This window comes from Ceratotherium simum, chromosome 8, assembly GCF_057802395.1.
Source record: "Ceratotherium simum simum isolate JZ-2026a chromosome 8, ASM5780239v1, whole genome shotgun sequence".
Taxonomy (NCBI): Eukaryota; Metazoa; Chordata; class Mammalia; order Perissodactyla; family Rhinocerotidae; genus Ceratotherium; species Ceratotherium simum.
This window is the reverse complement of record NC_141907.1, coordinates 25584716-25609290: the sequence shown is the minus strand read 5'-3', so window position 1 is coordinate 25609290 and position 24575 is coordinate 25584716. Positions and strand designations below refer to the sequence as shown.

The window sequence follows — 24575 nt, the reverse complement described above, 5'->3', positions numbered from 1 at the left end:
GTGGGAATTTTGTGATAAATCTCATGAACCATTTGTAAACCACAATGTGTGCCATAAATGTAAGATACTGTTGTGCTAAGTCAAGCTTCTAAGAAACCAGATGGAACTCTTCCAACAAATCAGAGATGGTAGAATAATAAAACTTAAGCCTTGGAAGCAATACAGGCAATTTTTGTTGGCCCACTTCATATCTATCTTCTTTCTAAAGTGTATCACTGTATTTTTTATATGTTTGATAATTTTAAAAATATTTTGGGGCTGGCCCGGTGGTGTAGTGGTTAAGTTGGTGTGCTCCACTTTGGTGGCCTAGGGTTTGCAGGTTCGGATCCCAGGTGTGGACCTCCACATCGCTTATCAAGCCATGCTGTGGCAGGCATCCCACATATAAAGTAGAGGAAGATGGGCACAGATGTTAGCCCAGGGCCAATCTTCCTCAGCACAAAGAGGAGGATTTGTGACAGATGTTAGCTCAAGGCTAATCTTCCTCACAAAAAATTAAAAATTAAAAAATTTAAAAAAATATTTTAACCTAAGAATGCAATTTCAGGGTAAAGAGAAATAGATGTTTGTCAAATCTAAATTGAGAATTTGAAAGGAGAATACATGGTGATTTCATTTTATGTACTGTTCCATTGATTTATGTACTGATATTTGATTCCCATTATTAGAAAAGCAGAAAGTCAAATGGATGCACATATCATTGGTTCACCTCATTACAACTTGTGGCAGACTTTCTCATCATGCTTCACTCTTAATTCCTTCTTTAGAGAAGGAAGGCTGCCAGCCAAAATCAATTTACAAAGATATCTTTGATTTAAGAGAGAATATGTCATTCTATATAAAGTATTTTGTATTTTCATCCAAGAGAGGGAAAAAATGGTAGAGAAACTTCAAAGCAAGGATCTTCAGAATGTCTATTTTTCTACATAGCTAGGTTTTAGTAGTACCGTTGTGAAACGGGACAAAAATTCCATGCAATCTATTAGTATATATAGAAAGTGTTTTCTTTATCTCTTAAGTCTCTGAGTTGGATTAGAGAAGAGAAGTTGCTTGTTTGAACAGATACAAATTTAATAAATAAAGAAGATAAACATTACAGTTAGAGGTATAATCTGATAACAAAGAGTAAATGGAATAGTTTTAAAAAATGATAGTAAATCTTTTAAAAAATATAAAAAGTAGAGAAAGCTCAACTAAAGAAGAAATGAGTAAGGTAAAAATTCTATTTTTTGCTTCAAGTTTTTTCTCTGTATCTCACATAGTATGAAGTTTCATTTTAGTCTCTAACTTTTTTGTATTCAGCATTAATTCATATTAAAAACAAATATTTCCTTTTCAAAGATACATTTTGACTTAGAAATAATTTTATCTCAAAAGTGAAATTTCTCCAAATAACATGAGAAAATCAATCTTTACATTAATGATGAGAAGTTCTTCTACTATACACTTAAGATTTAAAAGCCAGCTAGTGGGGCTGGCCCTGTGGCTTAGCAGTTAAGTGCGCACGCTCCACCACTGGTGGCCTGGGTTCAGATCCCAGGCGGGCACCAACGCATTGCTTGTCCAGCCATACTGAGGCAGAGTCCCACATACAGCAACTAGCAGGATGTGCAACTATGACATACAACTATCTACTGGGGCTTTGGGGAGACAAAGGGGAAAAAAAAGAAGGATTGGCAATAGATGTTAGCTCAGGGCCAGTCTTCCTCAGCAAAAAGAGGAGGATTTGCATAGATGTTAGCTCAGGGCTGATCTTCCTCAAAAAAATAAATAAGTAAATAAATAAAAGCCAGCTAGGTAACTGTCTCAGGAATTATTTTGATGAAATGGAGAATCCAAGTTCTATTCCATTATAAGGCAAAGTAATATGACAGTTATGCATGGTGCCTTCTAAATCAACAATTACGGCAGCATTATCTTCCTTACCCCATCTTAATTTAGCAGAAATCAAACCATTTTAAATCAAATTGGTACATACATCCATTCACTTCTCGTCCAATCAAAACTGAATTACCTGTCAACAGAGAAGTACACTTACAAGTGTGAAACCATTTGACCATGTTATATTTTAATTTGCAGAGACAAAAATGACAAGCAATTTATTTACATAAAACTGTACAAAAGCAAATTAAATTATGTAAAGTATTTCATAAATAGTTGGACGAGTGTTTAATACATTTCGCCATGTTTAGCATAGTTGCGTGCATAGTGACTCATAATAAACGATGATAAATTGTTCTCTGCTTCACTATCAACATCCAAGTAGCAGAACAATAGTCAATGATTAACATTACAAACAGATCGTACCACACTGTATGCAAGTGCTTTAAAATGTAGGAAAAGTCATCTGAAAGTAAACCCTAGGTAGCTGAAAAAATGATGCCTTTCTCCAGATGTTATATATACCTCTGCCTGGGTCACAACTAACAAGCTTTACAACATTCATGATCATCATTGCTCTTTTTTTTTCCTTAAGGAAACATTTGTATATTTATCACTGATAAAATAAGCATCTAAAACTACTTAGGTCTTCAGATTTCTCATGCACGTTTTACGATGGCTCTTTGATTCTTGGCAGTTGCTTCTGATCTGTGTGTTTTATTTTATTTTCCTATAAGACAGCTTCCTAGGGTAGCCTTTCAGCCAGACATCTTCAGTACCATCTTAGTTTCTCTTTCCATAAAAATAATGCCTCCCTTGTTTTCTGAAACTCAGGCAGCAGGCCAGTCAGAAACCATACAGAAATGATATCTGGAGGTTCAGAATGAGCATTAGATTTTAGACTGAAGCTACAGACATTTTAATACACATAAATTTATATACTTACTCATTAATTTATAAATGTGTCCTAATGTATAATGCATGCAAAGTTCACTTGAGATTCTTGTGTACAGAAAACAAGTATGGTTTATATACTGTACAACCAAAATGAAACAGCAGCCAAAAGAAAAATAATAGAAAAGAAGTAAAGAATAGAAATTCTAAATCAATGTTTTACCTTGCAAAATGGACTGAACTCACCCCGATAATATCTCTGTGTGTTACTATTACTATTATAAATGCTTTAGCCTTCTAATCAGAATTAAGCAGCCCATATTAATGCCTTGATTTTGTTTCATGAATGAATGATATTTAAGACTGGTCCATTATCTGAGTTTGTCAGAAGGCAAATTTTTAATATATTATTTATTATTTTCAGAAAATAAACATGGATAAATATACAGGATCAAAAAAGTTGGGAATAGCCCATTTCCCCTCATTGTCCAAACCCAACAACCGTTTTTTTACCATAACAACAGGTATAAAAGGCACAGTTGCTTATTTTGCATTCACTCATGTATTTATTTTTTTGTTTCTTTTTATGGATTTTTTTCAAAAGCACTCTATCTATGGAGTGGCACCAGATTCAACCTATTCAAAATAAAAGTCATACAAACACAAAATATATTTCTGTGTCATGCCAGCTCGTTATATAATAAACATGTTATGATAGCTAATTCTACCAGAATTACTGCGAATACTTACAGTACACTGAATTTTATCCTTTCACACCCATTTTAATTCTAAAGAGAGGTTCACAAGTTAAGTGATAATGACGTGGCTACCTTGAATGTGGTGCAAACATCCTGGGGAATGAGGATCCAATTAATCTGAAGGTCCAGTGTGACCCGTATTAGCTTTACAGACAACAGAAGGGTTTTAAGATAGAGTGAAATGAGCTATCTAATGGGTTCAAATGTCTTATGAAAGAAAGAAAAAAATGCATTAAAAAAAGTTTGTTGAACACCTGTGTTATGCAATTGAATATTTCCTTTGTAACGTGCAAGAAAAAATATGTATACATTTCATAAGTATCTTTAGAAGTATTTTGTCTTAATAGGTACTTACAGATTATACAAGGCAGAACTGCTTTAATGCAGTTTCCTAACAAAGTACTAGAATTGCATCTTTCCATAATGTAAATAATAATCAAACATAAACATGTTCAATTATTGATATTTTAGTCCAATGTTTTTGTTTCAATTACATATCTTCTCTCATCCTAACTATTATACACAAACTAACATCAAAATGAAAACTCCACTTAAGAAAGAGCCTAAGGAAATGACCCCAAAAGAGTACCCCACCAAACAGAGAAGTGGTTTTCAAAGGCAAGCATTTTGCTGACCTATAGTGAATTAACAACCTATATTCCAGGCTGCTTCACCTTATCGTCTAAGAAATTCTGCAAAGCATGAAACTACCCAAAGCTACATTGTTTCTACAGTTTGCTATGGAACCATCAAGGCTATGCCTTAATCAGGTTACAAACATTCAGTGACGGGAACGTTTGCTCTCTTCACCTGTTCTCCCCTATTCTGTCCCTGGATTGTCACCCTTGTCTGAATGTCCCAGCACAATTTCCAATTGTATTAAATCATCCTCTATAGAAGAAGTGACTCGAAGCCTGTATATTCTGTTTCTTTTTATTAAACTAAAAAAACTGCATATTTTCCAACTTTGAGATGTACATATTACGAGATGTACATATGTCACTGCCCAGAACGCATTTCTTTCATGTTCAGTCTGGATTTGTTTTAAGACATATAGTAAATAATATTCAAATCACATTAGCAACAAAGTCAACTAGGCTGTTGCCTTGTTTCAATATTGTGAGTCTTGAAATAGTGCTATAGTGCACAGGACTCAAAATTAATGCACTTGTGTTACATGAAAGTGTGCATTGAACGTGTAAAAAATGCAATTGGTAATTTGAAATGCAGGTAATAAGACCAGGAAGCATAACCTGGATTTCTAAAGTGAAAATAGTGGACTTAACTTATAAGATTGTATGCCATTGTATCTTTTTTTCCCTACCTACCCACAAATATGATTCAAAAAGTGGAATCTTCCCTGGAAATATTTTTTGAAACTAAACTTGAACCTCAACTAATTGCCCTATTATAACATCAAAAATATGTCTCATTAGTTTTTCATTTTCTGAGCTTTCAAAGAAAATCCATTTTAAAAGAAAACGGATATTTTCTGAGTATAGAGACAATGTAAAATAAACTAGCATTTGAGTGTTTCTGTGCGTGCATGTGGTCAGTTGCTTTTGTTGCTTAATGGATCACATCAAGACCAAATCTACTTCATAATTTCCCTGATCTGCCATAGGATCTTTGGCCTTCTAATGACACAATTGTTTCAGTTAGTTGACAGTAGTGGTGCTGTTCTGAAAACTATATATAATTTTTACAAGTTATAACTAGTGTAATTGATACACGTGGTCAAGATTGAGTGTATACTAAGAATATTCAATGAATGTATAGCATTGAAGTGGATGTTCTGACTTGAAAAGAATAACATAAGCCAATTTGGGACTGCAATCTCCAACTGGGTATTGTTTAGCTCAGTCTTTGTCAGAATATTAAAGCTGTGATCTTCCCAAAATGTTTCTTATAGAGTCCTCCTTCATAAAGACTGTACCTTTAGAGAGACTCTATCATTTTTGAGGGATTGCCTTTCATGGTGATTAATCACATTCTGACAATATGTCTGAAATGTATTTTACCTGATCTGCTTTTTTTTTGACCAGCCGGATGACATTCAAACTAAATCAGTGACTAAAATCATGCTTCAGCCTGAGGGTAATGAGAGTGTGTTGTGTTCTGCTCATCAGGCTTGTTACCATGAGAGAAACTTGCGACCATCTTTTTTTTGTTGTTTTGGCGGGGGTGGGGAAGAGAGAGAGGGAGTGTTGGGGGTCAGTGAGGGAGTTAGACATGCAAGTAACAAGGATGGTTTCTACATTGTACATTACAATCAGGCTAACAGTATCACTAAAGGCCTGATCTGGAGGCAGAAGTGGCAGGCAACGCTTTGTCTCTTTGGTAGCCCCCTCTTTTTGATTAAACGGTTTTGTTTTGTAAGGTTTTTGCCCCTTATTCTCCTTCTCATACATGAAAAGAACTTTGCTGTTGCTCCTTTATAGGCTATACTACAGGTAAACTTCTCTTCTAGTGAGAGTATTGACAGGAGATGGCTTGTATTCCCCTGTTTTTGTCAGGGGAATATCCTCAGGGTTGGCTTCCTCGTTTTTGCTGAAACTAGCTGCACTGAAGGTCTCATAGGATGAGGTCAACTTTTTGTTCAGGAGGTTTCTGTTGCGGTCACCCATGATGGCTGCCTCGCCATTGGCCAGCTTTTCCTGGCTTCCTCGTTCATCAACAGGCATGAAAGTGGAGAGTTTAGGCTGGCTCTTCTTCCTCTCTGGAGAAGTGCGGACTGGCATCCAACAGGAGTCTGAGTGGCCATATTCATCACACTCACGGGTGCACTTCCCAGTCAGAGCTACATCTGGAAGAGGTCTTGAATCTGGAATTCAAAGAGAAGGAGCCATTAAAGTTGGACATTCCTCAACAGCCTTTCCTGAACTGTATGAGATTGGAGGGGAAAATATATATGTATCCTTTACCGTATTACTTCCCTTTTTTCAACACCCTGCATTTCATCATCCCATAGAACAGTTTTTATCTCATCTCCATTAAAGATAAGGTTTTGCAAAAACATCAACTAGTATAGAAAAAGAGGAATGGACAAAATGATAAATTTAAGTGTGTAGAACAGACAGGTATATGCGCATTTGTGACAGGACAGAGACGTGTGTATATTCTCAAGCAGAAATGAAGTACATATGTATATTTGTGCCAGTATGAATTTTTCCACATTCATAGGAAAAGTTATTAAATCCAAATAGATAGTTTTCTGTATTTATAAATTATCCCAGAAATCGTGTGCTTTTGCCAATTGGATTCCTTCCTGCTTATACATTATTCATAGAATGCAAATATGCAAAACCTTATATTTAAAATACATTCTAATACATCAGGGTGACTCAAAAGTAGAACCTAAATTGACAGCACGTTATGTGGTAAAAAGTTAAAAAGGAAAGTACAAGTAAGCTATAGGTGTGAGCATACTAGCAATATCACCACCTACCCCACCCTAGCCCATATCTCTCTTCCCCCCACCATGTCAAATGACCTAATACGCGCCGTAGGATAATCCCCTGAGTGTCCACCAAAATCACATTTGCCAGTGTGTTTGCTGAATGGAAATATTATGTGAAATGCAATGTATTGGGTAAATACAGTCCAGCTCTTAAAGTTTTGATGAAATACCATGTACTCCTAATTAATGGTGTTGCCTAGTGGAATGAGAAATGTCTTCTATTTCTATAAAGCTAAGTTATATCTAGAGAGTTCTCAGGGATCAAAATTAAAGATGGCAGTTAAGAATTACCTGTATGTGTAATTAAGTCATTAAATGTGTCTGTCTTTGGAGAATAGTTATGTTATTTTTTTACTATTACAAATATTTAAATAGACTTTGTTTTTGTTTGAGAAAGAGAGAGAGAGAGAGAAATCTGCTCCACCTCAACAGACTCTAAGAGAATAACCTCTAGGGTTTTATTTAATATATTTTATAGTTTATTTTATTGCCAAACAAAAGAACATAATATCACTGTGCTCTGATTTATATCATATGGTATAATTTCATTAGAAGGCTTGGGACTTAAAAGACTGACAAATTTTGACTTCTGCAAATATATTCAAAACAAATGGAATCAGTGAGATTTGCATATATGCAATCCTGGGAAGATCTGGTTTAAAATAGAAGAGGGGGTTATTCAAATTATTCCCGTTATATTTATGCTTTCTGCTTTTGTCTCCACACAACATCCCCTACAGTTTAACATTATAATCCTATTTTGGCTATCATTTTTATAAGATATTCGAGAAGTTTTACTCTGCCAAATCTCCTAAATCAAGGCAGTCCAATGTAGTATGTCATTTCTTCCTTCAGTGGATGGGTAACTGAAATATTGACATTTGTCAGCCTGCTGATTTTCAACCACGGTGGCCTGAGATTTTTATGTTGTGTGCTGAGAGTTCAACAAGGAAACACCAGTGTTCTTCACAGGAAATCTAGCATTACTTTTCTCTTTTCCAAAGGTAAAAATGCAAAGATAATTATTCACTGTAGTTGCACAAGCTGCTATTTGACTTCTAAGTGGATAGATCTTATTAAGTTTCGTCAAAAGAAAAAGCTCTTTCCTGTTCATATTTTTATGCTAAATTGCCTCTGTGTCTCTCAAACACATATTTTAGATGCATTTAAAAAATCAAACTATTGACAAATTTTATGAATGATTTTTGTAATCTAGTTAGTATAAATGAGCAAACTGTGAGTTCTTGGGGAATATTTCCTGTCTTGGGATGCTTTGTTTACTTGAAGCTGACCTAAATGCTTTGAACAGGAAAAAACCCTTATAAAAATGCAAAGTGTAAGATCAGATCTACTTTTTACTCCACACATTCCTCTTTCTCTTTACTGCTTTAACAAGTTCAAACTTTTCTTTTTCTCTTATGATAGCGCCTGTCAAGGACAAAAGACAATAATCAGGAATTTAGCTACCAAAATAGGAAAAATATGAATGAGGTTGTCATTCCCTGCAGAAATGACCCAGAATGGTCCCCAATCATCTGTCTAAATTTACTTAAGTCTCACACAATGTGTTGGTTTACTTACAGAGTGACTTATGCAGTTGGCTGCTTTGCAGGGATTAATTTGTGTTTCCAGGTTGAAATTCACAGCACCTTGTTATTCCTTTGTTTGAGATGCATTTAGAGACAGCTCGTGAACTATATCAATACTCTAACAACTGTTCTTGCCTGTTGTTTAACTTGCATACCTGAACTCACTGTAGCGCATAAGAAATTATATTCTTTTAAATTAACTCAATTTCCAATCAACTAGAAGTGAGGTACTCTTCAATTCCTTCCCTCAGCCCTTACTTCATAGTCTGCATTATTTCCTGCTAAAATTGATTTCCTCTTATTGCTGTTAATGAAAGGCAGTTTGTCTTCTCTGCCATCAGCGATACGTGGGCTGCCACATCTCTATCCAAGAAGCACGACTTTTAATAAGGATCTCCTGTCATTTCCAAAGTCATACACTTGATTGGGGACCACAGTGGAAGTTGACAAGCCTAATTGGCTGAGACATGTTGTAGTGTTTGTCATCAAATTTAGAAAATAATCAAGAAAGGCTATAAGAGATTCATCACGAGCAATCAAAACTTCCAATCTTGATGACTCAAATGAATCCTCAAAAGAAATGCCAATGATTAACAAATGCAACTTGTATTATGATGCCATTTATTAAGGGAAGGCATGAGTGGAATAGTATTTTTTCTGTGGTTCTATATTTTCTTATTTTAATTATGCAAGTATGTATCATAAATTTCTTAAAACACAAAAGTTATATAGGATCTTAAAGAATCATCAGTTACACTTCTTTCTCCCTTTCATAAAAGATATACTCTTAAAATGCCTTATTTTTTGTGGGATTATAGAGGCAGACCTTCCACAACTAGTAACCCTTCTTAGTCTTTCAGTCTTTCACTGAAGGATGTGTTTTTAATATCTAAGAACATTATTTCATGCTTCGGTTTAGCACTATTCCCTTTAATTTTGACCTAAGTGAAGATAGAAAACAGTTAATCACAACTCTTGTTAGTTGGTATTAAGTAAATCAATTAAAAATATAAGCTGTTCTATAACAAAACGTAATGGTATTATCTATCAGCATTTTCCACGATGAAGTCGTTCCTTAGAGGTCCTCCTCGCCCAACCCTCAATCATATCAAACCTTGAAAAGACTGGAACTAGAAATGGCACTCATCAGATTTGTTGTTGCTTGAGTATTTTAGTTGCAGAGTTCTCCATTGTTACCTAGTTATGCTATTTACTAGAATCACTACATCATTTTGAAGAGGTAAAGTCCTTTCTTAGACATAAAGTTAATTTCACTCACAAAAGTACACAGTTTTAAGCCATCATTATAGCAAATAATTTTAAAACAATTTATTATATATAAAGTACTTTCCCATACTTCATCCCTTTTACTTATCACCTCCACCGAATAGCAAGGAGGATCAAAGCAGTGAGAGGTCCAGCCTATGTGAGAGCTGAGGCCAAAGAAGTGCTTTGACTTTCACTTTAGTGTTTCCCATAACACCATATTGCTCCTTCTTAAAATGTAACAGCTGAATTATTTAGAGGTCAATTAATTCTACCCACAGCCATAAGAAAAAGCTACAGTCTCTAAAGAAAGAGAAAAAAAATCTGAGCAGCACAGGAGATAGATGCCACAAAGTCACAAATTTTGCTACTTAATAAAAAAAAATGGTGCAACCTCCCCAAAACTATACATCTCCTAAAGTAGAGGAAATTATAACTAATTTAAGAAGTTGAGGTCTTTCTCTAAAAAGAAGTATATTTGTTCTTACTAGGCAGAATAGACCAGTGGGTAGTGGAAAGATGCTGCTACAGTGACCTCAACGGGAAGTGACAGACAGACAATATGCAGAATCATTAGAAATAACAAGGAAAGCCCAGATTTACAGGGGCATTTAACGTTTCCAGAAGCTGTCCTACACAATTCAGAAACCATTAGAGTCATCTTTATTATAGGAGACCACTGAAATCATTAAGACTCTTGAAAACAGCTCTCCACCAGTATGGATTTTCATATGCTGAGTTATGCATTCTGCCAGAATCCTGGACACCCACTCTACTCCAGGACCTTGACTTGGGCCTGAAGATACAAGGATATTTCCATTTCCTGTGAGAAGGCATGAAAATGTTGCATTTAGTTTTAAAATATTTCCAATGAGTTTTTTTTAAGCTCAGATACTTAAAGCTATATGCATCATTTAAATATTTTTTAATATACAAATTACTTAATTCCATGACCATATAAGATAAATGAGTTGTTAGTCAGTGTGTAGACGTGCTGGATGTTCACATCATTCCTGCAACTTGTTCTTTAAAATCAGGCACTAGCACATTCTCAGCATTACTTGTCTAAATTCAGCAAAAGAAAAATTGTGGTAATTTCTCCTTTTGGGGAGAAAAAAGACATATAGGCACCTTTTCCTTTTTTTCTTTTTAAAGTAGTTAGTTTTCTTTTTGTACTTCTTGACTTCCTGTTATACGAAGACTTCTTTTTCTAGAAGTACACCTAAATTCTGATGGAATTTGGTGGACTATGAAAAGGTTTTACAAGTGGATGAACAAGAAAAATGAAAGACAATTGGCAATGGTTTTCCAACAAATATTTTAACATCACCTTTACTTTCTTAATCCAAATGAAAATATCTCTTTTACTCATATCATTATATCAAGTGTTTTATTTTAAAATAGCTGTCAGAAAATGATTTACTTTTGCCTTATGTAATGGAACTGAGAACAAATAACTAAACAAACCTTTTATTGGAAAATTATTATTGTAGCCAATAAAGATTAGATGTGAGGGGATCAGATCCAAAAGGTGCATACTCAGTTGGACTTGGCTTTTTTTATATAAATAACCTAAAGATCTCTGCCTTTTGTCTGTTTGAGGGATTGGGGAAGACCAGAAAGGTAAGCACATAACAGACCATGGATGGAGTGTGAATCACTGACTCACGCAAGCAGTTTGTAATCCTCTAAATATCTGAACACTTTCTGGAAGAAGGGGAAATTTATAGTTACGTAAGTGTTGCCTAGGGCTAAAAAAATGGGATTAAGATTTCTAAATAGTGTTCTAATTTATCACAAAATCATTTGATCCAACCAAATTAGAAGAGGATATAAAGATCGCCTATCCACCCAACCTTACTTCAGTCTTATGTATACAACTCCTGAGCACGTCCCTCAAGAGGCAGTGAACTTGTGAAAAGATCAGAGATTTGGAGTCCCGACATTACTGAGTGAGATTCCGGGCCCATCATGTATAAGCTGTATGACTCTGGATATAATTTCTCTGAGCCTCAAGATCCTCATATGTGAGATAATACCTACTTCCTCATTTATTGTGAGGATAAAAGAGTTAATATACATAAAGTCCACAGAGTGGTCTCTGGTTCAGTGTAGATATTCAGTAAATAAGAGGTCATAGCCCCTGGAGAGATTTGAGGGGGTAGAGATAATTTTTTCTCTCTGAAGTCTTTCCATGAGTGAAAAGGGGATTGTTTAAAGCAATAGGCTCGGGAGCCAGGCTCCCTGGATTCAAATACTAACTTTGTCACTCAGTAAGTGTGCAACCGAGAACAAGCTACTTGATTTATTTAAATTCCCTCATCTGTATAGTGGGGATAAGAATGAATTAACTTCTTAGGATTATTGTAAGAATTAAATGTGTTAATACAGGTAAAGTATTTGTAACAATTATTGACACAGGACAAGCCCTCAATAAATATTATCTACTTCAGGTGCACAATCCCTTATCCATAATTCAGTCCTTAAAAAAGCTTTGAAAGCCAAAAGTTCTTTTTTTTTTGTTTCCATAAATTTACAGCAAATCTGACCTTCAATACAAGGCTATTTTTCATCTTTATTTATCTAGCATAGTGTTAATATTTATATGTTTTACTGTAGAAATAGTGTGTTTAATTAAGGGCACTGTCTCAGACTCTTTCAGATTTTTTAAATAATATATGACACATGCATGATGTTACCTTTTCTAACATATGAAGGATTCTGAATTTTCAGATACATTTGCCCCCACCGCTTTCAGATAACTTATTGTGGAATTAAAACTAATCGTTAATCAAAAGGCCATGTATTTTGAGTTACTTTTCCAGGAATACTAACGGATTTATGCTGATAGAGTCTGCAATATACCAGAGCTACCATCTATTTAGGAAAATACAAAGGTCACCATATCCTGGTTACTCTATGTCAAGTACCCCCTAATTCGTATTTATTAAGACTTTTCCAGAGAAGATTTCTCCAATATGTGCCGTTATGGTTGCTCAAAACTAAAGGAGAAATGCTCTATTATTTGCAGTTATCTCTACAACCTAAACAAATCAAACTTACAATTAATCATTTTCGCTTGAAAGAGACTTGCCCCTAAGATATTGGCTTGCCAGCTTGCTATCTTGCCTTGCCTGCCTGGACCTTAACAAAGGAAGAAGCTCCATTTCTAAGATATGTCAAAATTTAGCAATGAACTAATCTAAGACTAAGAGGTTGAAAATCAAGGAAAGACAACAAAAAGCAGGGCCAATACCTAAAATGCAGTGCACCCTTCGTACATCAAAAATAATGAAACAAAGAAGCCATTCAGCATACAAGCTATGCAGAGTTCATGATGTATGTACATGCTTGTTTTAAGTTGCAAAATAAGGCTTGAAATTCCTCTAATCTCCTTATAGACACCTCTTTGGAATGTGACATCGCTGCTCCTTCTGTCAAGATGCAGATTCTATTTCTGCATCCCTTGAAGCTGGGCTAGCTTTGACGACTAGAATGCAGTAGAAGTGATATTGTGCTACTTCCAGATTGGGTCTCAAGAGGCCTAGCAGCTTCTGTTTTTGCCCTTGGACCCCTGTAGTCTCCATTCTGAGAGAAAGCACGATGTAGCCTCTTTGAAGATGCAACACTATTTGAGAGAGAGACTCAGCTGTGTCAGTAGAGCCTACCCCCAGGCAACTCTCCAGGTGAACGCAGCCACATGAGTGGCCCAGGCAAAACTAGCAGAAGAACCACATAGCCAGTCCACAGAAGTGTGGGAAGCAATATATCTTTGCTGTTTGAAGCCCCTAAGTTATGTTTGTTTGTTTGTTTTTGTTTGTTGGGGGGTGGGGAGAGTTCATTGATGCAGCAATAGATCACTGAGATAATGACCATGGACGTACGATATTATCTGCAAGAAATAAACTGCTCCAAACAACAGCCTGAGATCTGGAAACAATGTATTCTACTTCTTTTATGTTTCTTTATCATGGGAAACAAACTGACCAGTTTTAGTGCAAGTACAACTCTTCAAATGAACATTTTCAGAAATGTAAGCACATTTAACCAAGAAATTCAAGCAGAGGGCTACCATAGAAAACTTGGGAAATTCTAGTCCTGTAATAACAGAATTTCACTGCATTCTACATAGGAGTGCTCTAGTTCGGGCTGACATGCCAAGACAACATTAAAATGTTTAAACATGTTTGAAAACATCAGCAACTTTTCTCCATACCTCAGGCTAAACTCAGTTAAACAGCAGTTGAAGGTATCTCAAGAAGCATTTACTGCCCTGCGGCTTAGACCACTGTCATTCTGAATGTGGCGTTATCATATACAGTGGAGACTGTGCACGTCATGTCTCAAGCAGTCTTGCTGAATCAACTCAAGCACGAATCTGCTGGTTGGCACATGAAAACTGCAATGCAGCAGAAAAATGTACGGTGACTGCTTGGGAGTGATGAACGCACATCAGAGATGTGGCTGAGCTTTGATTTGACACGCAAAATTAGAGGCAGTGGAGGTTAAGGGAGAAGAGTGGAAGGAGAGGGAGAAGGTGCTAGAAAGGAGGAGCTCTTCCATATTGATCAAAAGAGTTTATCAAACCCAGAAAGGGACTGGTGACATTCATTTCACAAGTTAGCAATTGATTATTCCACTGAAAATAAACCCAATTCTATTTTTTTGGCATTCATGTTTCTTTTTCCACTGCCGTAATCATAGCTTTCATGATTTTCCTTCTAGTCTCTTGGGTTTTCTTATATTAGAATTTAGTTGCTTTAGGTGTTATAGACTTTAATAATCTGATGAAAACTAGAAGTATTGCCTCCCTTCATAAATGCAGATATGTACCCACAAAATTTGCATAAAATTTCAATGGGTTCAAGATACCAGAGTTAGAGTCGCAGTATACTTCCAATCTTCTGGTGAATGGCAGAAAGAAGGCTGTTGGTTTTTTTTTTTTCCCTGAGGAAGATTCGCCCTGAGCTAACATCTGTTGCCAATCTTCTTTTTTTGCTTGAGGAAAGTTAGCCGTGAGCTAACATCTGTGCCAATCTTCTTCTATTTTGTATATGGGTCAACATGACTGACGAGTGGTGTATGTCCACGCCAGGATCTGAACCTGTGGACCTACGCTGCCAAAGCAGAGAGCGTCAAACTTAACCACTACACCACGGGGCTGGACCCAAGAAGGGTGTATTTTTATAGTTAGACCTTTTTTCCCTTTGAGTTAGAATCAAAGGTTAAGAAATGTTCAACAATTCAACACTCATCCCTGAAAAATAGAAATTACATGTGGTAAATAAATTACCATTTAAACAGTGACAGAAAGATTTAAAACAAACAAAAAAATAAATTATGAAACACATATTTATAAATAAGGAAAGTAATTTAGGTTTGATTATGTTAATATTTTAGGTTGGTCATTTAAATGCCAAAATCTAAAAACCTCCAATAATTTATAAGGCTTTGCGTAAAGAGCAAATTAATGCTTAGGGATGGATTTAACTGATTGCTGATCGCCACTTTGAAAATGTGTTTTCTTTCCTAAAATCTACATCCAATATTTGTGCTAGTGTCTTGAATTGCCAGCAACTGGATCTTCACTCACTTACTGTGAGAAGGAAGATGAAAGGTGATGAATTGTCATCAACAAAGTTTATACAAAACAATAATTATCCAGACTTTTTTTTCAGTTAATAAAATGTGTTAGCCACTGTATATTCATTTTACTGTAAAGTGTGATGTGGATATTACTAAGAGTTGCAAGTATCAATTTAGAGTCACTTTCCAGTAATAGTCTCAAATCTTCAAAGTTTTCATTATTGGTCATAAAGTTGTAGAATATGTATCATACAATAAATATTAATATTGTCTTTAGTTTAGATTTACTAAAGTAATATAATTATTTTTTTTAATTGTGGCAAAAATCACAGTACTCATTCATTTTCTCTTTCAATGTAGTGATCCTGAGAAACTATACAAATATTCTAATGATATGGCCATTTTCAAAACACATTCTCAAACTCTTCGCTCGGGATTACCTACTGAAATATTTCACAAGTCATACAGAAAAGCTCATCTGGTTGGAAATACTCCCATAATAACAAGCTACATTGATTACAATTAGTTATTGTGTTAATTCCATTAGTTGTTGTGATTTGGGAAAAAGACAAAGCGCTCCACCTTTGTGTTCTATACGGAGGAAGATCTCAGAAAAGCATTGAGTTTTGAAGTACTATTGAGAGATGGGGCTCTGAAAGCTTTTGGTAGGAGCTGAAAAACCATTGATAGGGAGAGTTTTAAAACAGTTGAAATGCTGGCTCCTTACTCTGGTCAATAAGTTGATCAGTTGAAACTAAAATTGCCAATCACAATTAGGACCAAAAGAGTGTTGAAGAGCTTGGGAGTGTGGAGCAGGTAAATAAAAGGAAAAGGAGGGAAATGATCTCTGATGACTAGCAAACAGGACTCAATGAGCAGCTAAGGTGGGAGAAATCAATGAAGTAACACTGGCTCGGTTTGCTTCATTGATTTTTGCTTCTCGTTGAAATGTTTTCCTTTATTTACTTCCTATTTCTTCAGAGTGGCAAAGTCTCACTGTTGAACCTCCCTTGGAGCCTGTGATGGGCGGAGTGGCAAGCTCTGGCAATCCTCTCCTGCCTGCATTATCCTTTCACGTGCTGCATGGATTCACAGGCACGTCTCATGCTCCACGTGATGCTGCAGGAGTTGCCCCGCGTGTTGGCTCCCGCAACCTGTCGGTGGTAGGCAGAATAATGGTCCCCTCCAAAGATGTCTACATCTTAATCCTCAGAACTTGTGAATATATTAGTTTATGTGGCAAAGCGGAATTAAGGTTTCAGATGATATTGAGGTTGCTAATAAACAGACTTTAAAATAGGGAGATTATAGAGGGCTAGGCTACAAACCAAGTAATGCGGGCAGGCTCTAGAAACTGGAAAAGGCAAGGAAACAGATTTTCTCCTCCAGCCTCTAAAAATGAATGCAGCCCTGCTGACACTTTGATTTTAGCCCCAGGAGACCCATGTCAGACTTCTGACCTGCAGAACCACAAGAGAATAAATTTTTGTTGTTTTAGGACACTATGTTTCTAGTAATTGCTTACAGTTGCAATTGGAACCTAATACACACTCTGACCAATTCTCTGGTCAGTGTAGGGACAGTAGAGACTTGATGCATTTGATCCTTTCTACCCATATTTCATCCATTAGAGGAAATGGAGTGGAAAAACTTTGATTTTCAAAGTTTTCATTGAGTTATGTTTACCTAATTTTTGAGCATCTGCTTAAGAATGTTCATTTTGCACTTTTGAAAATTTCACTGCACACTAGTATCTAATCGTCCAAGTTATTTGTGTACGACCAATCAACAAACTTCAATTTTTGTCCAGGAAAGTACTAACATTCAGTTTTCTGAGTGAACCATCTTCCTCCTTGGTCCCTCAATGACAGCTGTCTCTGGGATTATTACCAGAGAAACCACTATAAGCCATTCTCAATTTGAGTAGTGTGACTCACAAAGAGAGAAAAGACAGAGAATTTGGCATAACATCTAAGGAGCAGAGCCAGGTACCAGGGCACAACCTTAATGAGGGCTTTGTCAGATTTATGGTGCTTTTGTGAATTCCTGATATTTATTACTTGACAGTCATTTTGTTTTCGTTTGTTTAGTCAGTTTCTCTCTTAGTGATTAGCAGTGTCTAATAAAAAGCACCTTATGATTCTTTTAAGAACAGTAAGCAGAGTAACAAAACTCTCCTCTATAAATTTTAGTATAAATTTCAAACTGCATATTTTTGCACAGAAGGCCGTTCAGGATCTGGATCCTACCTACCTCTTAACCCTTATCTCCTTCCATTCTTACATGCTCCCATTTGCCACTTCAATGGACCTAATGTAGCTGTCATTTCTAGAAAACTTCTTGCTGTTCTATGTCTTCATGACACTAATATGTTGTTTCTTCTGCTATTCCTTGCTATATCTATCTCCCACAAATCCTTCAAAATCCAGTTCCAGGATGTTTTCTTTGAGATTTCATCTAACCAGCCTGTCTAATTCTGATTTCTCTTTGCCTCTCTAGTCTTCATCTTATGTCTATCTCTATCATAGCACTTAATACATTGCACTGATATCTGCTACATATGCAGGTGACTTTTTCTGTAAAGGGTAACTCCCTGCTGGCAGGATTCATGTTACTTAACTGTGTACTCTTGATCCTAGCACCAAACCAGTCACATACTCAATAATTGCCTTTTGAATGGATGAACGAATAACATGGTAGGGAGACAGATTGCATGTCATCCCTGACAATTATGTGTAACTTCACAATGGCCACAGGTAGAAGGATTATAATGACATCTGTTACTCATAAGTGCAATGTGATTGACGAAGCAGGGAAGGTGGGGTGGTTTTCGTTTGTTTATTTGGTAAGCGCAGAACTGAATGAACTTTTTCGCCATTCACTCTCCTCTTTCAGGACCCGCCCCATACTGTAATTTCTCTAATTGAGATTTGCTTTCTAACAGAACAATGTAGTTGATTGAAATAATCCATAGATATATTCTATAGAACAAAATGCAGTCTTCACACTCAGCCTGGGGCAGGGAGGTGAGGTCAGTGGATGCAGTATAGGTGCTAAGAGAAAGTCTAATGGGAAAATCCTATACTTAGTGATGACAAGGCTGTATGTGGGAACTAATTTGTTAAGCTTCTTTGCTTATGGATGGTAGATGTATTATAGTTATTTTAGTGTTGTTAGGACCCCTGGTTGGCAGTTATACAAATCTTTCAATAATAAACTCGGCAAATAAAATTTATTTTTGGCTTATACACAGCTTGTATCATAGATGAAAACTTTCAAAACATGGAGTCATGAAGGAGAAGTAGTCTATGTGATAGAAAAGATGAACAGCAGAAGGCTCTCTTCTCTCATTCTTGTAACATGGCTTTATTTTCATAGGAACTATTGCAGGCAATGTGCCAACCTATTTCAGTTCAATAAATTTTATTTACCTTTTGGTAGCAACCTGATGGATACATTTTAAGCGAGTATAATCATGGGCAATTTAGATCAGCACTTTTCAAACTGAGGGCCATGATCCGCTAGTTGGTGGTGAATCCATTTAGGGAGTCATAACCAGTTTACACTACGTTCACATTATTTTGTGAATATTTTGTTGTAGTTTTCTATATGTGCATATATATATTTATATGTATGTACTTGACCCCCTAAAATAAATTTTTTATTCTGGGTGATACTGAAATAGACTGAAAGTCTATAATCTAAATCATATCACACGGAAATCTGCATATTCTTGGCTATTTCTGAGTAAGCTATGTATTATATTATATTTAATACAAAATAGAATTTTAATAAGCACACAATGTCATGTGACATTGTATACTTTTAAATTGTACTTTTAGCTGTCAGTTCAAATTGCACTTCAGAGACTAAAGTTTTATCCTTTTAAAAAGGAATTCAGATAATTCAAAGAATAAGAGTTAGTCACATTCTCCATAACCACTTCAGGAAGTCTACTGTAAATATATTTTCTTACCTTGAGACACTGAATTTACAGTTAATTCCCTAGATTCCAATTTTCTAGAATTATATGTAATTGTGATGAGCCTTCTCATAATCCACTTAAATCCTCTGATAGACTGATTTATTTTAATCAGGAAAATGGCAACAGACCCTTTAAAAAAGGAGGACTTAATGTGACTTCTTAAAGTCATATAGACATTAAGATGTAGGACACATTTAATCTGTCTAATTTACTGCTGGTCTAATGCCTAAATATTAATCTGTCACAGTGTCAAATTACATACATTTAGGCTTTTTTTTTTTTTTTTTAGTAAAACGTGTCTGCCCTTAACAAACTCATAGTGTAAAAAATTCAGAAGTGCAATTAGAATGTCATCTCTTCCGCAGACGACTTAAGAAAAGCATGAATCAGAGCTTAGCAGTCAACATAATTTCAGAGATAATCGTGGCAAAATTATGGTACTGCAACAACTCAACGGGAGTACAGTGAGATTAACAGACAGTGACGATCAACTATTTATCTCCACCATCTGCCATGCATGCTCTTTATTTAAGCTGTTTTTTTTTTGCCAATGTTTTCAGTTTTGACTTTGCCAGCAGTGGGCATCACATAGAAAAACAGGTTTCATGGTATAAACAGATTTTCCCACTCGTTCAATGAATTAGCTTCACTGGCTATTCTGTAGATCTTAGGCAAAGAAGACCGGCCGGAGGGAATTAATTTTAGCAAGCTTTTGTGTACTGGCCAGTGTCTTGTACAATTCAAATAAATCAATCCTATAAGAAATAAAAAGGATAAAACTGTAAGTATTATAACAATGGAAATCATCACTAAAGATATGCTTTGAGAGTTTTCTTTAAATGACATACTTAAAATTTATGTGTACTGTATTAACCATCGGACTGTACTCTGTGAGTACGTAAGTGAATCATTTGATGGGAATCTTGCTAATTTGTCAGCCTTCTCTGTTCTGCAAATCAGTCAAGGACTGGTGGAATTAGGACTTGCCATGGCAGGACACAGGAACTTGGTGGAAATTCTACTATGGAGAGAGAATAAGAAGAGATGGACTTTACCGCACAAAGTTGGCATGAAGTTTCCAGGTTCAAGGAAGATAGATCTCCCTGTTGTGGTAACAATCTGCAAACGTATATTCATTCATTCAAGAAATATTGATACATCAGGCACTATTCTAAAACTTTACATATATTAACTCATTCAAATTTGACAGCTACCTGGGGGACAGGTTACCCCCATTTTACAGATGAGGAAACCAAGGCACAGAGAAGTTAAGTGAGTTACCCAAGAGTTTGCATATAGTGAGTGATAGAATGAGGTTGCAAACCTAAGCAGTTTGACTTTAGAGCTGTGCTCTTAACTACTAGCCGTACTGATTCTCAACAACATATCAAGGTACTATAAACTCATGTCGTAAGCTTTAAAAAAAATATAATCTTTATCTAAGTTGAATTAAAGCAGAAAAGCATTTCCCTATACATAGAAGAAGAAAGCTGGAAAAAGCAGTGTCCCTGGATGTCAGATATAGTAGGAATCTCAACGGTCTTAGCTTGAAATACGGGGAACATTTTTAGCTTAGACAGACAGAAAGGTGAAAACCGGAGAAGTGGGTGTGGAGGTTCCAGGGCCAGAATAATATTGGCATGTGACCGTTTTTCCTTGGGGTTTTCTCTCTCAGCTGTCCCTCTTTGAATGAGATGAAGAATTTTGTATCTAAGTCAAAATAAGGAGACTAAATTATTGTGTTGGTAAAAGGTTCAAACTTCTACCATTATTAAAGTCATATTTAGCTAAGAAAAAGTTTCATCTTCATAATCGAGGTCTATTTTTAGTTCTACATGGCAGAAAGACACCTCAATTATGAGGTTTTGGATCATTGTTATTCTAGAGACAGAAAAGCTGTGTTTGAAACCACAGAGTGCTGGACTGAACTTCTGAGAACGGGAGATGCCAAACCACTCCTTGGCAAATTAAATGTGAAAAGTGGAAATAAATGCTTTAAGAATAGCAAAAAGAAGTACGGACAGTTATTTCTGGCAAAGAAAGCATCAAAGAGATTATGTATTAATCACAATTGGCTTGAGTAAATTGGGAAAGATGACTGTATTGATTTCTTAAGAGAAAGTGAACACAAAGCGATATTTGGGCTATACTTACCCACCTGATTTCCTATATTAATCAGGTAATTGATTAACATCCAAATTTTTAGTTTATTTTAGAATATATAGTTGCAACCACGAAGCTGAGATTTAATCTGTAGAAACGGGGAAAAACTATGTATATTAAAAGATAATGAGATAAAAAGAGTGGTGCTGTCAAGTACATTTATATACTTGCTACTTGTTCATAATTGTATCTTGGAGCACAAAAACCAAGGAACCATGCACTGTGTAAACTTTTACTGTCGTTTTGTGAAAACTTATACTTTCACTTCCTCTCATTGGAGAGAATCAATGAATCAGAGTGATTAACACACCGGGATTTGAGCAAATGAAGTCTGATTTGAGTCCACATTCTGTCACTTACCCGAAATATAGCCTTGAGCAAGTTACTTAACTCTGAATTTATCTCATAGGGTTGTTCTGAGGATTAAATGAGAAAACGCATGTTAAGCGCTTAGTCTAATGATCTACATACAGAGGCACTTAGCACATTTTTTCTGCTGTTATTACTATTATTGTTCTAACTACTATTCTGTGTCTTTTCTACACATATTTTTGAATGGTAAGATGTTGATTCTAAATTATTGAAAATTATCCATTTTTAGTCAATGTTCCATTTTAGTCAACGTTCTCTTTTCTTGGAAGAAATTAAAGGAGTTAAAAGCTTAAATTTTTAAAATATTTGCCAATTAACTACAGGAAAACAATAGTTTTCACATATAAAAGATTATAGATTCATGTCTTTGTATTATAAATTGCAGTGCCAAATACATATCTTTTAAATAAAGCCCCAGAATCGTAGATGAAAAAAGACATCTTTTAATGTTAAGTTTATTCTAAAATTATTTAAATTCATAAATGTTAAAAATGCATATTATAAGAAGCTTAGAAGAAGAAATGCAAAGCAATTTAATTTCAAAGATTAGGTGTACATAAGTTAATGATTTTTCTGATAGTTAGCATTGTATTCTATAATTACTAGCTGTTCAGAGTTAACTGAAACTTAATGTATTGTGACTTGCAGGTATATAATAATAAAGGCTATAAATAATAATTAGTACTCTGTCATCCACTTAAGTAGGTATAATCTCTCATTTCTCCCAAAGAAACAATTTTTGCATAATTATTATTTTGTACATTTTAAAATCACATTTTTTTACTGCTTAAATCCTAATTTGCTTTCTTTGTCATTTAGGCACATTTAGGAAAAGATGGTAAAATTGAGAAATTTAAATAGAATATGTGCCTTCGACACAGTATAATCTCTAAGCTATTAGTTGGGTGGACTTCACAAGTATATCAGCACTAAAAAAAAAAGAAATTAATCTAAAGAATCTTTAAACAGATGAGAAAGTATAAAAGGTGCAGAATCCCAGTTAATGTGCATTAAATTATCTTCAAAAAGAGGGGGAAAAGTTAAGAAACAGCTTCCTGCTCCGCATGTTAACAAGCCTAAATAATGCAGGGCTTAAGTGCAAAAGCAAAGGAATTTAAAAGGGAAAACAAATATCTTGAGACGACTTGTCTTTTAAAGTAACTGTCAAGGAGAACTTGCCTTTCTGAATAAAAGCTAGCAATGACTTAAGGGATTCATTTATCCTTTAGGCTGTATTAAGAAGTGTCATTTAACTATTAAAAATGCTGTCCAGTCAAAATAAGGACTAATTATCTGCTCATGATATACCTATATGGCTTCCAAAGAACACACAGGGATTTGGCACGATTAAATGCATTCAGAATGGCAGTCAGGTTGAGGATTCATCCCCGAATAACATGATCTGAGAAGTATGACTAGTAATACATTATTCATGAATATGGGAAACCAGTAAAATAAAATATGCTGCTTACAGTGTGTCCAGATAGGGCTAAATATTCCAAAATAGTCAGCATCAGACCTGCTTTTGCTTCTTTGAGTTAAAAAAAATTTCTGAACAAATAGTGATTCACATATAATAATGATCATATTGAATATTTAACCCCAGGGCTACCAACCAAGAAGAAGCACTATGAACTTTTTCCTACTGGGAAATATATAATTAAACCTGTTACCTTGTAGATAACTAAAGATATCCACATTTATTTTTCTTTTTACAAAATGGAACTACTTACAGATCAATTGCCAGTCACTATCGTCACGCTAGATTAGAGTACTTTAAACTAACTTGGAGTAAATTAAAATAAATGAATTTTTACGACAAATGTCTTCCCTCCCTCGCCTGACAGCTGCTATAAAATGTTCAGTGTTGTTCCTGTGTAGAGTTTGGGAGTGTTTTTCTGTATGTATATGGAAAGCTAACAACAACTACAAATTCTCAACTAGTAATCGTATTATCCTGACTGTGTTTAAAAAGATACAGCGACATAAAGTCTACAGAGATAAAATATCTCAAATGGCTAAGCATCCACAGAATATTATCCTGCTGTTTGCCACAAACCTGAGATATCAGCATTAAATAAATAAATTATTCTTAAATTAATTATTCTTGAATATTTAAGCAATCATTTACAGATGGTAGCCCTTCTAATTTGCTCCTTTACAGTCAAGGAAGCAAATCATAGCCACTGATATTTTCCTCCCACTCTTCCTTCCTTCCTAGTGCTATTCTGTTATATTAAAAATAAATAAATTAATAGATAGCCTGCTTATTCACATATGCTGCCTCCTCTCCTCAAAATTTGTCTTAAATGACCATTTTATTTAACCTGAAATGAGTTTGGTTGAAAATGTCTTTTTTCCTCTTACAGTACCTGGACATGAAAATGAAGACAAAGTGTGCAAAGGACATAATAGCCTAGAGACATCTCTTTGTCATAACATGGACCTGTGAATAGTGACCATGTTCTGATTATACTCAGCACACCAACATTCATTAAGATAAATAGCTAATCTCTCATTAGGAATGGCATGCATTGATCCATGTAAAGTGGTAAGGATAGCTTTGGGCACACAGAAGGCTATATAAATGTAAGCTATCATCATCATCGGAACTGATTATT

The 24575-nt window shown here is 35.3% G+C and overlaps 1 protein-coding gene across 3 annotated transcripts in view; it reads right to left on the bottom strand.

Moving 5' to 3' along the window:
* Window positions 1–2027: 2027 nt before the first annotated feature.
* PCDH7 (protocadherin 7) overlaps window positions 2028–24575 on the bottom strand; it is a 396226-nt gene continuing 373678 nt past the window's right edge. For 2 of the 3 annotated variants that reach the window (XM_087434162.1, XM_087434163.1), the window contains exon 3: window positions 2028–6357. In XM_087434162.1, coding sequence (XP_087290288.1) covers window positions 5981–6357 — 377 coding nt within the window. In that variant the 3' untranslated portion in view covers window positions 2028–5980. The remainder of the gene's footprint in view (window positions 6358–24575) is intronic. The other variant, XM_087434165.1, reaches the window with a different exon arrangement.